This window comes from Mchenga conophoros, linkage group LG7, assembly GCF_057382185.1.
Source record: "Mchenga conophoros isolate Kocher_MC1m ecotype Shallow Benthic linkage group LG7, M_conophoros_male_GT1.1, whole genome shotgun sequence".
NCBI classification, from domain to species: domain Eukaryota; kingdom Metazoa; phylum Chordata; class Actinopteri; order Cichliformes; family Cichlidae; genus Mchenga; species Mchenga conophoros.
Window position 1 is genome coordinate 51,925,961 of NC_140532.1, and position 18,096 is coordinate 51,944,056.

Sequence of the window (18,096 nt, forward strand, 5' to 3'; positions counted from 1 at the left end):
GAGTGAGTTGTGTCCTGTCTTCACAACATGCAATTTTGATGATTTTTGGTAATGGTTCAAAAAACTTTTCAAATAAGTGTCTATGGGCATTTCGAGATGGTGCTGAGGAACACACTTCTACAAGGACTGTGTCTCTATCAGTGAACTGAGAGGTTTTCAGCAGTATTTCAGCAAATGCTTCCCAACAATGCAGTGTCTGTGGGCAGGAGGGTGAAATCTGGATTGACAGATTAGCAAAACACAGAACTTTAACACTGAACTGCACTTTTGTTGATTCATTGTTGTATTCATAAACATGAAAAACAGATTCTGCAGTCACGTTAGGGAAAATGGTGGTTTGAGATTGCAGCAACACCAAAGTTACTGCAACCATGTGCAATGAATTTGTGGTTTTGTTGCCCTTTGAAAATGTTTCTTTGAAGACGAACGGCAGGTATGTGTATGAGTGATCAAAGCAACTTTGGTTCATCAAACCAGCAATAGAGCAGCAATAAGACAGACTCAATAAGACTGAATTAGATTAATAACACTTAATAAGACAGAGTTGAATGTTAGATAGCAAGCACTTAGATGTAGAAAAAAGTTCTTATATAAATGTGTGTGAATGAGACATGTTATATGAAGTGCTCTGAGTGCTCAGAGTAGAAAAGCACTATGTAAAAACCAGCTCATTTACCATAAATGAACTGGTAAACACAAAAGTAGAGATTCCTAAAAAAATAGGATTATTGTACAACAGCAATTTCATGGCAACGTAACATAGGCACGTTCTTTTATAGAAACCAGTTGGCAACTAGTTAGGTCGAGTTGGGAGTCTCTCCACATTTATATATTATATGCCAATTATAATTGGCATATAATTATATTATATTATATTATATATAATATAATATAATATAATTATATTAGCCTTAATTTTTCAAGACTAAATTATTATTACAGATTCGATCATTGTCTAGTTACGGTTCAACATGCATGAAACACATCTACTCCTCTGTGTTCTGAATATGTTTTAATGTATAGAGGTCTGCCTGTCAGCATAACTATGACTATCATATATCTTTTCCATTCTACGTTAATAATCAGTGTGCTAGCAATGAATATTTAGTGTAGTGCCAGTGATAGCTTTCACTGATGTCTTGGCCCGCTAGCGATAGTACTCAGGCAAACCGTTCTAATGTTACGTTGCTGTCATTCTGCAGAGCAAGGCCATTATACACATTATGTACGACACAGACACCCCTCTGCACACACATCCATAGACACAGCCAAGCCCAGTGAGTTAAAATCACTGAGCCGCACCTCATACAAACTGGAAAAAAGAGAAACACAGTTTTGATATGTAATGAAAGATTTTAAGGTAAATTCTAAGTATAGTCATAAGGCCTACATGTTGAATTAGAGCAAGCAAACGAAAAAAAAATGCTATGTGCAGTATTATTCCCCTGGAGCTCATTTCTACGATGATGTATATGGGTGAAAAAATAAAGCAATGCGCCAGTTTTTTTTATGTTCTTTTTCCCAAAAAAGCATTATGGTCAAATTATGTAGGTCTCCATGCAACTATGTGTCCATGTGCATATATGCAGTGAACATTAAGTGGCATAAATGTGTGTAGTGTATCTAGTGTCTAGTTGTACAGTATGCAGTATGTTGCAAAATATTACATATTAGGACATAATAAAAAATTATCTGGTCATCACCAGCTCTTAAATTAGATAACAACAGAAGACACATTATACGGTCTCATTACTTATTTAACTAAAAAAAAAGTACATTTGAAAAATTAGTACACCAGAAGATTCAGAACTTTTAGCAACAGTAACTAGATGGCTTTAGTCTGTCACATCATTGTGGAGGAATTTGAGCCCATTCATTACAATGTTGTCTGACTTTATTGAGGTTTGTTGGGATTCATTTATGCACAGCTCTCTTAGGGCCCTGCTATCCAGTCGTTAAGTGATGACGTGACGAATCCTACTTCCGGGCCTAAAGTAGTCTGCGTTTAATATGGCTTTTGTGTTGTTAACATGTTTAATGCTTTGTATTTTCTTCTATTTAATCTCAAAAAGCTCCTAAAACAGTCAGTGATCACTGTTGACCTCCCTCGGCTTTTATTACCACTAATCATTTATTTAAGCTCAGTTTTTCAAACCTTAGGATGTAACTACAGCCCAGTCCATGCAGCAGTATATGAATGACTAACCTCCTATTGTGGATGGATTATCTCAGTTGTTCTCCTGGCTGAAGTTTGGTCCTTTTACAGCATCCTGCCATGCGATTACATTTGTTCCTGACCACCGAGAACACTAACGTTAACTTTTATCGAGTGGGAAAAAAGTTAGCTTGTTTATATTACGCTAACATAGCTGAGTCGCTAGCGGTCACATAGCACATCATTATATACCAGCTAGCCAAACTTCAGTAACCCTACAAACGTCACTGCTGTTTAGTTTTCTGTCTTCATTTATGTTGGAAGTGATAACAGAGCTGTACGCTTTAATTTGTTTCCAAAACCCCGCAGTCTTGACATGCTATATTGCATTTAGATAGAAGCTAGCGAGCTAACTTCCTGCTAACTTCTAACTCCGTTAAATGTCATAAATTCTGTTTTCATTGATGCCTGGATGTTAAACTCAATTGTTACACCTGGTAGAACAGAAGTCTGATTATTTTATTAAAGATGAAAGACTTTAGACAGTTTTTCAACTCTCAGTAATGCCATAGTGATCGTTTGATATATGGACCTGCAGCAGAGTTTAGGCCCAGACACGGCTAGTGACGTCAGACTTAACGACCGGATAGGAGTTCTGTCAAGTTTAGGTCTGGACTTTGACATCTTGGTTCTGTTCTTTTTCAGCCATTTCGCTGTAGATTTGCTGGTGTCTTGGAAATATTATTATTATTGTCCTGTTTGCCAACCCACTTTTGCCCAAGTTTATTTGTCACACAGAAGCTCCCACATTTGACTCTAGAATATGTGTGAGTTCAAGGTCAACAAGTAGCTCCGCAGAGCGGATCAGCCACTAACCAGAAGGTCAGTGGTTCGATCCCAGGCTGCTCCAGTCTGCATGTCAACCCCATGTTGCTCTCCAATGCATCCATCGGAGTGTGAATGTGTATGAATGTTAGGCACTTAAGCTTAGAATTGCTTGTGTGAATGGGTGTGATTGGGTGAATGAATTAGCTGCATAAAGCGCTTTGAGTGCTCGGATAGAGTAGAAAAGCGCTATATAAGAACCAGTCCATTTACCATTTAACTAAGGGACTGCAAAGTGCTCAGGTCCTGTGGCTAAAAAAAACTAGTCCGAATCAACATGCCTCCACCACCATGCTTGACAGCTGGCTTGATGTGTTTATGCTGACATGCTGTGTTTGGTTTTTGCCAAACATATTGGTGTGCATTAAAGCCAAAAATTTCCACTTTCATCTTGTGTGTCCAAAGGAAACAGCTTTGCAAATGTAACCTTTTTTTTCTATGAGCATTATAATTTATTGAGCTAACTGAGGCTTAAAAAGTCTGAGATGTAGCGCTTTGGTTTTTTGTGGTCCTTTGGAAATAGGCTCATTACCTTCCCAAACAAATGGGGAGGATATAAGACCGTAATGAAGTAGCAACTGTTTCTTAAAGATCATTGCTAATGTCTTTCTTCCTTGGCTTTGTGTTAAAACACCTGAATGCCTCAGACCCACAAAACTGCTGCTTTTACTCAAGTGCTCACACTTTTTGATGATTAGTTAATCAAGTGTATTTGATTAGCAGCACCTGATTGCTTCTTACCCTCTTAAAGCAGTAAAGGTTTTTGTTTTTTTTCAGTTCCTGCATTTTGGCTAATTTTTGGTTAAATAAATAATGTCATAGTGAAATATGTCACATGTTGTTCATCTGAGAGCATCTTTGTTCCCATTTCAAAATCTGCTATGGACTTTTTTATTTTGTCCCAATGTGTAAAACCTTACTATTGAAAGAGGGTGTACTTTCTTTTTACCATACCTGTACACCAGTTAACACCCTTAACCTACTAATGTTGAGATCCTCATCATTTTTACCTGTCAGGGCATGGTTGCCCATGCCCTGTAGGATGATGCCTTATAGCATGTTCTGAAGCATCCCATCCCTCTGATGCTAAATCAAATTGGGTATTAGAAAGTATGGAGGCCTGGTACCCTCTGACACTTTAGCTGTCAGTAGTTTTAACAACATTGTTTATCATTACATCTGTACAGCAACTCATTTTAAAAAAATTAACGCAAGAGAGTTTTTGCAGCGACAGTGATCACACACATGTGAATGGTATCTCAAAAACAAAAGCCACATTAAGGTGCTTTAGTAAGCAATGATTCATGAAATTTCACTAAATGTAATCAACAGATTCTACTGGAGACAGGAATTAAAAAGAAAATAATAAAATAAGCCAAGTGCGGTTGAAGTAGTCATATTGGTTGTGTGTCTTGTGTGCTTCAGGTTTACAAAATTGGCATCCCATGTACACCTGCACATATCCAGGCAGTAACAACGTTTTATGTCTTCTATCCAAAGACTGTGGGTAAACAAAGTTGATAGGAGTACTTCCTGCACAACACAATTGATTTTCCTCACATTAAAAGAACTGTAAACCTCTCTCATAAAGCAGGCCATTAGCTGTCTATTAGTGTGCTTCGCGGTGCTTTGTACAGCCAATTTACATATTAATGTGCTCACTCTCACTTTCACATGCTAACATAAACCAAAGCCCACATACAGTCATTGAGAACAAAAAAAAATACAGACTGTAGAAAATAAAAAACAAAAATCACTTAGACATCAACTGGTGATTCATTTGTTAGAAAGCTATTGGGGAGCTAGGAACTATTAATCATTCATATAGGCGGGCCATAGTGCTTTCTCCTATCCATTGCTTAACCTAAGTGGGCCATCATAAAAAAACATTTTATAGCCCAATTATTGAAGACTATGTTACCGGTACAGTTCCTCCATTTTTTCTCTAAGTGGTTTCTGCTCATTTATTTGCATCCGACTGGCCGTCCACATCGTCTTTGCTTTACTCTTTCTCAGTAGCTCCAATTTCTTCATGTTTTCTTGTTTTCTTCTCCATGTTAGAACTGAAAAGAAGGAGCTCTCAGGTCCCTGAGTGGTTTCCAGACATGTATGAGGCTAGTATCCTCCCCCACACTGCATCACCACTCCAATGATAAGCAGGGTCTTTGGACAGAAATTGTCTCTTTGAGTTTTAATAAGGCCGACAGTTGATGGGATCTTTTTTTCTTTTTTTTTTTGCTGCATAAATAATTCAAAACTACACTTTATCACGGAAATATGGTTACATTACTTAAAACTATGGCCCCGGTGATTGAAGAAAGTCATTTCTTTTTGAATAACTCAGCTTTTTTTTAAATGTCATTTTTGGTGTAATTGCATTTACTTTTCTAAAACATACCTTTTCTCTGCCTACCTTTCTCCCTCTCTTCTTTCTGACTTACAGAGGATGAGCTGCAGCTACCTGCTCTGCACTATCCTTCTCTTCGTGGCTGTATTGCTGGCTGTCACTGTAACTGGCACCATCCTTTTCATGAATCACTATCAGGCTCCACCCATGTCTGATGGCCTACCCCACATTTCTACCAACCAGGATGAAGCCAATGCCCTGGTCACTGTTGAGAGAGGCGATGGCTCTCGCATTAACATCTTCATTGACCCCAACTGTCCGGATTACAACAGTAACTTTATGCGACTGGAGGGTGTGCAGACCTCATTGCTCCACTCACTGACCGACCACGACTCCGACTTGAAGTCTGTGAAAGGACAGGATCGGGCTCTGCTTGTCAGTCTGGCTGAGGAGGTGGCCAAGCTGTCAGCCCACGCAGGCCAACTGAAAATGGACTATGAATCTCTACGCAGGGGGCAGAGCAGCCTCGGGCAAGACCTTAACACACTGCAAACGGAACAGGGACGCCTCATACAGGTGAGACGCATAAGCAGAGAAACTTTCCTTATACCTCAGTGTGATGTAAAGATCAATACCTCTTTCATCACAGCTTTTAGTTGAAGTATAAATATATGAAACCATCCAGAGTAGTAAGCATCTTCAATTTTTTTGTACTTATTTTGGCACATAGAAGATTAGAAAGGGTTTTATTTCTTAAGAAGAAAGGGAAATTCATGCAGTTTGTGGGAAAACTATCAGTTTTGATTTGATTGTTTGTTTAGTTGTTGTTGTTGTTTTCTTAATCAATGAACCAATTTGTGAACTGTATTTAAAGCAATGCTCCTAAACCCTTGGGCAACACCCAAGTCCTGACTTTAAGTACTGTACTGAGGTGTTCAAGGACTGGATTGTGACACATCTATCAATATGTATCGATTGTGACACCACCTTCAGGAGCGTGAGACAGCATTGGACTTTCTGGTGTTATTTAGTTACTTCCTTTTCCCGACTAGAGAATCCAAACACCATCACTGACTAATCAAATGCCAAGTAGACTGTGTCAATTTCTTTTTAGACTGTTAAAGCCAAATAACAGCTAATTTGAAGTGCAAATAGGGCTCATGTTCCACTGGGTACAACTCGCTCACTGTAGTGTTTGAAGACGAGGTCACGGGGGGAAGAAAATGCCCATCATGTTTCAAGAAACAGCAAACACATTTGCACATTAATGCAGTAAAACAACATAATGTTTCCCAGTGTGTAAGTCAGACTGAGCATTGGATGTAAACATAATTAGACACCTTTTAGTTTCGACTGTCCACATTGATTTATTGATGATACATTTCCCAAATGTGCGTGGAGAATCTTCACACTACATGGTCTTTTAATTTTGGCCCATCAGGCTCAGTCTCTCTACTCTGCAGTAAATAGATTTCATAGCTGCCAGCCATATAGCTCAAACTACTGAATTCATTCTGCTTCTGCCAGTCCCCCTTTCTTTTTCTTTTTTTTCTTTCTTTTCTTTTTCTTTTCTTTTTTTGTTAAGCCAGACCTTTAAAGCTCACAGATCAACATTGTATAAAAATCACCCAGAAACTCCCTAGATGAGTCTGCTCTGGACCTGTTGGCTAAGAAAACATGGGTGCTGATTGAGCACACAAAGAGAACGTAAAACGGTCCATTGCCTTTGCTCCTGTTAATTTCTGGTGTGGGTGGCATCGTGCAGTGGGTACTGAGGCTAAGTGGAGGTGGTACTAGCAGCTTAGACAGTCCAAGTGATTGATTTCCTCTTTGGAAGCAAGGCATGTGGTGCGGACATCCGCTGTTTCTGCCTGACACTGTGGTGTGACTATGTGATCTATGGGCCACCTGTGGCCAAGACGTCTGATTTATACGATGACACAGAGCTGACTGTGCCAGTGTTAGTAATGGCTCTGTGTGCACTGCAAGCCCCCTGAAGAACAGTTTCACCCAGCTACATAGGGAGAGGCCCTTCCACATCACCTGATGTACAGGGAAATGTGATTGCAGCGGGTTTAGGACCAATCTTTTTCGATCATTGAAAAACTGACATTCATTTTTCACAGTAAGTGCTTGCAGCCTCAAATAGAAAGGTACGCCAAAGCCCCCGTATTTGCATCCAAATAAATCACTGTGATGGGAAAGGCTCGTGAAATATAGGGATATAGCAATGAGGCAATACATCCAGCTCATGGTCAGGTTTCAGCACCAGCAGAACACAGGCGGTACTTCTCGTTAGTTCAATTTTCTTTCCTTAATTTGAAAAACGTAGCTAAATTTGACAGCGTTTACTGTGCTGTAGTGTTACTCTAATCTAAAAACTTTAATTGGGAATTTAAGATTTAGAATTGTGAGCAATGACGTTTTGACCACCTGATAATGAATGCACATATCCATAACACTTTGTTCATTAGCCCATGTTCACATTTTAGATAACTGATTATTTAGATGTGCGTGCATAACAGGCTGCTAGCATAACACATCTGGAGCAAGAGCAGATGAACTACAAGCTAGGCAGTCGAAAACTCTGCAGTTCTGCCTCTGAACACTTTTGCTGAATGTTTTGACAGATTTCTCATGTTCCCACCTTTACAAGCAAAAGATCTGTTGCATTTGTGACAACACTGTCGGCATCGACTCTAGCAAAGTGCAACCGCACTTTTGAGCATTTCATTCTCTCCTCCATCTGCACAAAGACCAGGATCTGTGTGGTATGTGCGAGACAGAGCTCCCCTCGCCCCTCACATGCAGGCTCTGAGAGAGATAAAGAGACAACTGTCCTCAGGATAGGGAACAGGGGAAATGCCTTGGATTAATGGCTTAATCAGTAACAGAGGAGGTCAGATAAAATGTGAAAGATAACTTTTATGTACCAATAGTAAATCTATTTTCTTAATTTTTTCCAGTATTGAAAATAATACAGATAACATTGGAGCTTACTGATACTTAAATCGTTTTGCCCTGGAGCCTGTTTAATATCAGATTTCAGTACCCATTCCCATTTAGCATCATATTTTTGCTGCTGATCAAATACAGTTGTTAGGATAGAGTGCCACTATTTCTGTTGTTTTTAGGCACAAATAATCATGGTACCCTGTTAAATTAACACTCTCTATTAATGTTACAGACAGGCAGGAATGATAATGTTAGCTGCCAAGGCTCCAATGTTAACATTATTGTTTTATTACTGAGCTGTAGCCTTTGGCAGCTACCTTAATGATAAAAGACAGCTAATGTTACTGTCAGGCAGTTGCGAATGGTGAAATGAGTAAAATTAACGTGTCCGTCAGCCAGGTTAACGTTAATGATAACTATTTAATACTTCAGTGTTGTTGAAATGGGAGCTTTACTGACCTCTCAGAATTCCTCATGAAGAGTAACTCAGTGTTATGAGCCTCAGCTACTTCAGCTGCCAGTGAGGGGAGGGGCTGTGCGCCTCACTGCCCACGGTGGTGCTATGTGAAGTTGTCCGTTAGCTGGAGGAAGAGTAGACTATCATAAATTAGTATCTAAACTGGTCGTCCATTAGTATCTGAGAGGTGATTTTTCTTTGACAACCCAGTTGCTTACTTGTTCAGAGTACGGCAGTGAGTATTCATTTGGAAAATATTTAAGGGCCATGAACAGAACCCTGGTGGACTCCAGTTTGCTTCATTGCTGAAATTCACATATGCAGTGAGGTGATGCCTATAACTTCTAGCTACAGCTTCATTCAGACACATGTGATTTATTACTTTCATTGGTGTGGCCTCACCAGCCTCAATGCTATGATGTTATAACAAGCCAGAATGAATACTGTCAGAAAGGTTACATTTCTATTTAGGTCTTTATTACACATACACATAAAGGTGTCACACCAAATTACTTATCTGTAGGTTTAAGCTTTACGTACTAAAAAATATAACTATAGTGCTTAATATTCTTGCACCCTTTTCTCAAGCGCCAACTCACTGATTTTGCCTTCTGTCATTTATATAACATAGTTGTACGCTGTAACTGAAGATTACACTTCTGGTTACCGCAGGGACCAAAAGTCAAGCTAACTTTTTAGTTCTTATTGTAAATTACCCAAGTCCCAAAGCACTCCAGTGCAACACCCTCACACTACTGCAGTGTAGATCTTTATTTCCTGTGAAGTGTTCTTACCGTTAGGGGTTGTCTCCATTAATCTTTTTTTTGTATTAAGTTAGAACCTGTCAGCAGCGGTATGAATTACATTAAACATTTTTAATGTATTTTATTTTTAGATCTGACCAGCAGTGGCAGCCCTGTGCATAAGCTATGATGTACAAAGTAACCGTAAAAACTGAAGGCTATGGCCCATTAACAGAACTCCAGCGCCCACAAAATGAGCCTAAATATAATGTTTGGCACAATATATGACTGCAAAAACTCAATGAGGAAAAAGCAACAAGGAAGAGTATGACTTGCTGATATCCTTGAACCACAGGTCAGTTTAAACTGAATTATGTGCCTGTGGAATTTTAATGTTGTTGACAAGCAAAACTCAGCAATAGAAAACCGTATTGCTCAAGATGTTCATTAAAGTTGATGCAAGTACTGTAAATAGCTGAGGAGTTTAATATTTTCTGCCAGAAATAAGATTTAAAGAGCTTGAAAAGCTAAAGCCTCAGTCACAATCAGTAAAACTAAGACTAGTAATTGGTTGTTTATTGATTGTGGAAGGCTGCCAGCTGTCGTTGGATCAAATCAGCTACAAAGAAGGCGCCACACTAAAATCCTCCTTGTGATTCGGTCTCTCACAAATTGCATAGATGACACTTAACTTCTCATGAATATGCGTTAACTAACAACTGAGCTGTAGTGAAATTTGAAAAAAAAAAAACATAACTTAAACTGGAAATACAAACTGTTTTCTTTTATAATAAACATTTTTCTTTTCCTCCTGAAGCCAACATGTTTCATAAAGGAGCAACTTTTACTTTGAAGGCAAAATGGCCTTCATTTCCTGCATAACACTCTTTATAGTTTCACAACTGCTTAGCAAGTAGGTGTGCATATGCATCTTTGTGTCCAGTTTCACTGAGCTACAGCACTACAGCAAGCAACTGGTTCCCACCACTTGTTAACCGGTTGGGGAATGCACATTTTCCTAGGAAAAGTTGGTTTCCAGGGGGTCGCTGACTGGTCTCTAAGCCTGTGTGACTGGGGTTATATTAATTTAATAGATTACAGTTACCAACCAGTTTCTTGGTCTGTGTGACTATGCTCTATTAACAGTAGGTATTGATGACTTCATAAAAAAATCAATTGCAATTAACAGTTTAAAAGGAATAAGGAAAATGTATGTTTTAAGAAATAATTGAAACAATACAAATGCTAAGATAACCTTTATTAGTCCCACACGTGGGAAATTTGTTAATATACCATATTAAGCTTTTAAAAATATCCAAAATACAGTCAGTAACAATAGGTCATTTGCCTCTAACATGAATGGGATCATTTAATTCAGTGGATTAAAATTAGAACTGATGACTGTTTTTGTTAAATCTAATATTTTGTAACAAAACACAAGACATCATGAATTTCTAGGACTGTGGAAAACAACTCTGAGACAGAAATGAAATGCAGTACTTATTTATGCATGTGTGGGCCTATTTCGCAAGTGAGACTTAGGACAAGTATAGCAGAGAAATGTTGAAGAGCCATTGCACGTCTTTATTTCATTAACAGTGATTTAATGGCATAGCTGGGCTCTTTGCACTCCACCCCAACAGCAAGCTACATATAGAAAAAATCAAAATCCTTATCAGATATTACTCATATTTGATATGAAAACATCCTGTTTATGTATGAAGGCTCTCTCAATCATCAGGGTAATCTTTTATTCATCGTTTCTTTGCTTCAGAGGCCTCATATATCTAGAATCGCTGACTGTTTAATTAAATGGATACAGGATAGGAAGAGGTCGGCCTAACATTTATGAAACACTTTAATACAGCGAATTAAGTCAAGCCCTTGTTGATGGTCAATTTAAGCACTGCTGAATTGCTTTCACATAAGATGTTGGCATATCTGTGAAAAGTATATGTAACTTTTTCCCCCTTAAAAGATAAAATGATTATTTTAAAACTGCATTTTTGTGTTTACATGGGTTATCTTTGTCTAATATTGAAAGTTGTTTAATGATCTGAAATATGTAAGTGTGACAAAGATGCAAAAAAAAACAGGAAAGGGGACAAGTACTTTCTCACACCGTAAACTCACAGGCCTGTTAACTAAAGATATGTAGTAAGTACACATGTACAATATGATACGCAAGATTACATTAATTTACTTACGCATAAACTTTTAATTGAACATTTGCACACATCATATGCTAACACACTTATTTCCCATACTATAGTATAGTAAATGGTAGATTGTGAATGACAGACAATTCACAGACAAGGTATCAACATAAATTACAGCTGACAATGATTATGCGCCTTAGATGTGTTACAGTAAGTTACAGGTGTTTCCTTTTTCATTGGAAATACTTTGTGGAACCATTTGTATACTACCCCGGTTGTCTGCAAATGAACTGTCACTGATTACGCCGCTTGAGCGCAAAACAAAATCTTAATGTTTTCCTTTTGCATTTTAGACCTGTTTGAAATTATATCTGAGGTTCGGAATAGACAGATATGGCTGAGAGTTTAAATTATTTCTAATTTGCAAAAGGAGAAGAGGGTGACTTTGTGAAGTGAAGATGTCATATTATGCAGATGGTGACTAAATGACATTTTGTAATTGCCCTTTCTAGCCTTGCTGTGCCTCTCTGTTCTGTGACTCGGCACCCCAGGGATGAGAACGGACTCTTTATTGTGTTTTGCCACAAAGTTTCAGCAGGTCAGCATTTAAGTTTGCAGTTTTAAGAAACAAAGCATCAGATGAGAGTGGATTTTATCGATGGTGAGAAGCAAAGAAGCTGATTTTGAGTGCGAGTGCACTGCACATTATCGTCTGAATTGTGTTAAGCTCTAAATAGGAACACTTACTAACAATTTGACTTTAACCTTGACTCATGAAACAAGGCTCCATGTGTTGAGTGCTGTGGTGTAACTGATTTTGTAAGACTGTGCAAAGGCTGCCTAATGAGAGGTAATTACTTCATGATCCTAATTGATGTGTCAGTCAAGGCTTAGCATTAAGACCACAGACAATCCTCTGTTTTTGCTACGTACAAACAAACACAATTAACTTTTAAAGACAACACCAGTAATAATGTTAAATGTGCACAAAAACAACATTTACAGGGTAACTCAAATCTTTGATAATTTCCCTACCTTTCTCATTTTTAAAAATGAATTTTTCTGACCACACAATGGGTTTGTCGTCAAACAATCAAGATGTGCTTGAAGTGCAGACTTACAGCTTTAATTCAACGGGTTTAACAAAAGTATTCCATTAAACTTTTACATGTTACTGACATTTTTATATGTAATCCCTCATTTTTAAAGGCTCTAAAGTAACTAGCCCTCCTTCACAAAAGTAAAGAATTGCTTTGCATGAACCAACTAACATCACCAAATGCTGTTTCCTCTGTTGAGAAGAACTGCAGCCACTTTCCATTGCTGTGTGTTTGTAGGTCTCTTTGAACTGAACTGAAAAGCTCGAGCCATTGGTTTAAGATCAGGTGACTGGCTTGCTTACTGAAGAATATCTCATTTCTTTGCCTTGAGAAACTTTTGGGGTTGCTTTTGCAATATGCTTTGGGTCATTAACCATTTGTATTGTGAAGCACTGCCTGATCAGTTTTGCAGCATTTGACTGAGCATTGCCCAGTACACCTTTGACTTTATCCTGCTATTTCTAGAAGCAGTTTCATCATAAATATATTCTAGTCACAGGTTCAATTGGCAACCATACATTTGCATGCTATAAGATTGCCTTCACACCATGTTTGACAGATGATATGGTATGCTTCACATCATTAGATCTCTTTCCATCCCTATAGGTTCTGCTTCCCATCATTCTGATACAAGTTTTATTCATCCAAAGACTACACACACTCTTTTAAACATATTCTGGCCATGTCCAAGCCGACCTTTTTGACTTGACTCAATATCATAAAAGGGTTATTCTTAACCAAAGAAACAATTCTGTGACCCTGAAATAACAATCTCTCAAGCCTTATTAAGAATTTGGCTATTTAGCTGTCTCTCTGAATTTTTCACCCTAATAATGGCCTAACTTCCCTCCCTGTGGTCTCTTTGGACCTCGTATTGATAGTACCTGTCACCAGTCACCAAATCAAGTTCAAATCTTTAAATTAATTCTAGCTCTTAATATATAAAGTCTTTGTCTGTCCACACACTCCTTCTAGACAATCAATAGCTGACCAACCAAACTTGCCACACAGGTTCATCTTAGACCTCTGAAGGTTTTGTCTACATCAGGTATTATGACACCATCATGCAACTGCTTAGCAGCCGGCTAAAATCACGAATTTTTCAACACTTTATAAAATATAAAAAGGGTCACATCATATCAATTTTACAGCCAACAGTGCAAACAGGCCCAGCAGTACTGTAGCATGGGCATGTACTAGTCTGTTTAATTTGGCATAGGATCATGAGGGACAGACCTTACTTTGCTATGAATCTCCTTGTCAGTAAATTCACCAATTGCTTTTCAGCCCCTTTAAAATTGAGGTCTGGTATACTTGTTAAAGCCCTTAAATTAAAGCTGAAAGTCTGCACGTCGATTACATCTTGACATTTGATTTCAAATCCACTCTAGTGGTGAACAGAGGCAAAATTACAAGCTGCATCATTGTCGAAGTAAGTACGGACCTGTCCCTGCACTTGCAGTTGTACACATCAAACTGTCTTTCTTGTATCTAGTCTAGGTGTAGAGTAAGTGATACCTGTATGGAAGGCATGCGTCTTCTTCTTTTTTTTTTGCTTTTAAATTAAACACAGCATGCTTATACAGATTCAACTTAGGACAATTACTACATTTAGCATTTGTGAACTTATAAGCATGGAAAAAGGAAGAAAAAAGAGGAGGAAAAAATATAGCAATATTAACTAAATAAAGAGTAAAATAAAATAAAATAAAATAAGAAAATTCACGCGGGGTGTGAGGCATGAATTATGAGCAGTTCATTTTTAAGAATTCTAGAAATGGCTGCCAAATCATACAAAAACTCGCCAGTTTCCCCTTTCTATCACTTATCTGTTCCACCCTGGCCACAGACACCGTCTCATTAAGCCACCTTTTAAAACACGGGGCCGAAGAAGACCGCCACTGTAAAAGCATACGTTTCATTGCCACCAGCATGCCCATTGTAATTATCTGTTTTTGTGAAAAGGAAAAAGATTCGATTGATGCAAATGATCCAAGTATAGCCAGTGTACCATCAAGTGGTACTTTTTTCCTAAATTGGTTTGAAAACCACGTAAGAATTTGGCTCCAAAAAGCTTTCAAGACAGGTCAATGCCAAAATAGATGTGCAAGGGAACCTTCACCGATATTACTTGTATCACATAAGTGGGACACAGAATTATAGATCCGGTTAAGTTTAAGTTTAGAAAAATGTGATCTGTGAATGACTTTAAACTGGATTCATTTATATCTGGCGTTTATTGAGCCTTTCTGAATATTGGTAAAAAAGTTTGACCATTGGTCCTCAGACAGAGGAACGCCGAGGTCTTCAGCCCATGTACTCCTAATTCAATCAGAGTCAACTGGGATTGTAAAGCACTTGACAAACTGAGATATCAGATGTTTAAAATCTGCTTTCCGAATTATATCAAAGTAAGTATGACTTAGTGGCTTCAGCGGAAAGTCTAAAAAGTTTCATTGAACAAAAGGCATGCGTCCTCTTTGCACTGACATGGAGGCATGCATGTAAATGTGTCTTTTTGTTTGCAACTTTGTGTTGTGTTTGTGCGTGAGTTAAACCCCCAGTGTCACCATGATATTATTTCATTTTAGGTTGCTGTGCCTCAGAGGTGTGTTGCATGGTTATTGAGGGCAGGGAATGGCCACTGGGGTTTCTAGCTAATGCAATTTTAGGACCCAAATATAGCTGCACAGACATACGTTTGATAGAAGATTCTGAATCCCCTATACATGTCTTTGAACACTGCAGGTCTCGGTGTGTGTTTGTGGGTGTGCATGTGTGCATTTGGGTACAGGTAAGATGAAAGAGAGGGAATGAGATGAGGATTGTGTCCGTGTACAAATAACAGCCAGACTATTTCTCCTGTCTGCACAATATAGTGTGCAGTGTTCTCAAATGGAGCTTAAGTCCTGGCTGTGCATACACTTTGGCCAACTAGGGCAATGTGTGAAAACAACCTTTCTGCAATGAAAAGCACATTAAGGGCTGCAGGTATGTGGCCGTGGCAGATCAGAGAGGTTACACTGATCTTTGCAAGTCCTAGCATACATATTCATCAGCATCCTTCCCACAGGGCTCTTTGTGTTTCACAGCATAGTTGATTGCTGGGAAGCATTACCAACACATATTCTGAGTCCAACCTGGAAAAGAGCCAACATGAACGTGGTAAAATACATCGAGTCTTGCATTTAACATACGAATCCCAATTATAGAAATTGGACTGCTAGAAATATTCAACCATAACATCTAGATCATCCTTGAGAAGACAAAGGAGGAATTTCAAAGTCTGCATATGTAACATTGATTTTACATTGGAAAAGTTCAGAGAATATAACATTTTAGTTTGGGTTTATGAAGCGGGTAATTATAAATGCATCTTTCAAAGCTACACTGTTAAAAAAACATCCTAAAACAACGGTAATATTCCGGCAGCTGGGGCGCCAAAATACGACCGTAAAATAACAGAAAATAACTGTTCCATAAAAATACGGTTATTTTCAATAATGAAAATAGAGTTTGTTGCGCTAATTTGACATGGGATTCTGCCTTTTCCAAGTGCTTTTAGACATTAAATTAGGAACATTTTTACGCGATCAAACAATGAAATTACCTATAAACAAGGTCACTGAATGTGGAAATATGAATCATAATACGTAAATGTACAGAAATATACAGTTAGCAGTTGGTTTAAATAATAATTGATTGCATGCCCTGGGACAGACTGACAGAGGCGAGGTTGCCATATCGCTCCATCGGCCCCTTTGGCTATCACTAGTAGGTGGTAGGTGAAGAGTCTTGACCACGGACACAACGACGGCGAGTGTCCGAGCCGGGGCGCGAACCGCCAATCTTCTGATCACATGGCGAACTGCCAACTCTTGAGCCATGAACGGCCTAACTAGCAACGATAATAATACTTATGTGATGTAACACAAGCTTATAGGGATCATGTTATATACTTTTCCATAGCATTACATTTGAATTCAACAGTTCAATCTTTCAAATAACGGACAGATATTTGTGAAATCATGATACATTTGTGAATGTATTTTAACAATCTAAATATGCATATGTACAGACAGATACATTTAATAATCATGACAATTATGTTGTATTACATTACAGTGATTTAACGTTAATTTACATTCAAAATGTGAAGTTAAAGTCTATTTACGTAACTTTAATGATATTCTAGAAGAACAGAGCATTACTGTAAAATGCACAGTAAAATGCCTTCATATTAGAGTTTTTTCCTACGGTCGCAGCGTTACCCACAACCTTGTTGTTAGTTCACATTCATTGGCCAATGCTTAGCGTCATGTTATTTATATTAATTGCAATTCCTACCTCTACATTTCTTTTTTCAAAATATATAATTAGCACAGCGTGTCCGTGCAATGTTTTACATTGTGGCATGCAGAGAAATCTTAACAAAGTAGCTCACAGAGAGAGATTGAGCTTGTTATTTAACCCCAAGCTGGTAGGGGGAGCTCCTTATTAAAACACTTGCTGGTGCTACAATGTGCCTCAAGGTTCAACAACAGCACAACAGAAGTCACTCATGGTACAGCACTCTCTCTACAAAACAACAACTGTCAGTGACTCTGCACCACGGCGTAAACACAACATTCAAGATAACAGTTAAAAGTAACGTAACCATAAACAGTAGAACAAGAACATCTAAACAGCAGCACATGTCCCAAGGCATGATGGGAGACATTTCTGGATGTATTTTTACATCCGATCTAAATATGCATATGTACAACAAAATATATTTAACAAACAAGTAAATTGTGTTTTATTACATTTACAGTGATGTTATGTTATTTTACATTTGACGTGTCAGATCACAGTCTACTTATGTAAATGTAATGATATTCTAGAAAAACAGTACACAACTGTAAAATACACAGTAAAATCATTTGACATTACTATTTTTTGGAACAGTGTAGACTCTTCAGTCCACTTTGGTAGTGATGAAATTCATAAATCTTCCTTATGTAGCTGTATCTATAGTTGTACTGACAAATATGAGGAGATTAAAGGGAATGGCATTATTTCATTTGAGGATAAATTATGTTACTGCACTTGGACTCTGCACCTGGTTAGCTCCTGCCTTCCAGATAATGTGTAGTACGTGTATTGTTTTCACATGGTATTTGAATCCAGTGCAGAAACCACTGACAGTGCACACTTTTCTGAAGAGGGGTTTGTTATGCTGCCAGAGTGTAAATACATTTCTGTCAGGAAACAGTCTAAGTAGCATTGCTATTCCATATGCATTAATTCATATTT

The 18,096-nt window shown here is 38.1% G+C and overlaps 1 protein-coding gene across 2 annotated transcripts in view; it reads left to right on the forward strand.

Moving 5' to 3' along the window:
* Nucleotides 1-18,096, forward strand: part of fibcd1b (fibrinogen C domain containing 1b) — a 125,501-nt gene that overhangs the window by 33,660 nt on the left and 73,745 nt on the right. For both annotated transcript variants that reach the window (XM_085280054.1, XM_085280053.1), the window contains one exon: nt 5,484-5,963. In XM_085280054.1, coding sequence (XP_085136180.1) covers nt 5,484-5,963 — 480 coding nt within the window. The remainder of the gene's footprint in view (nt 1-5,483; nt 5,964-18,096) is intronic.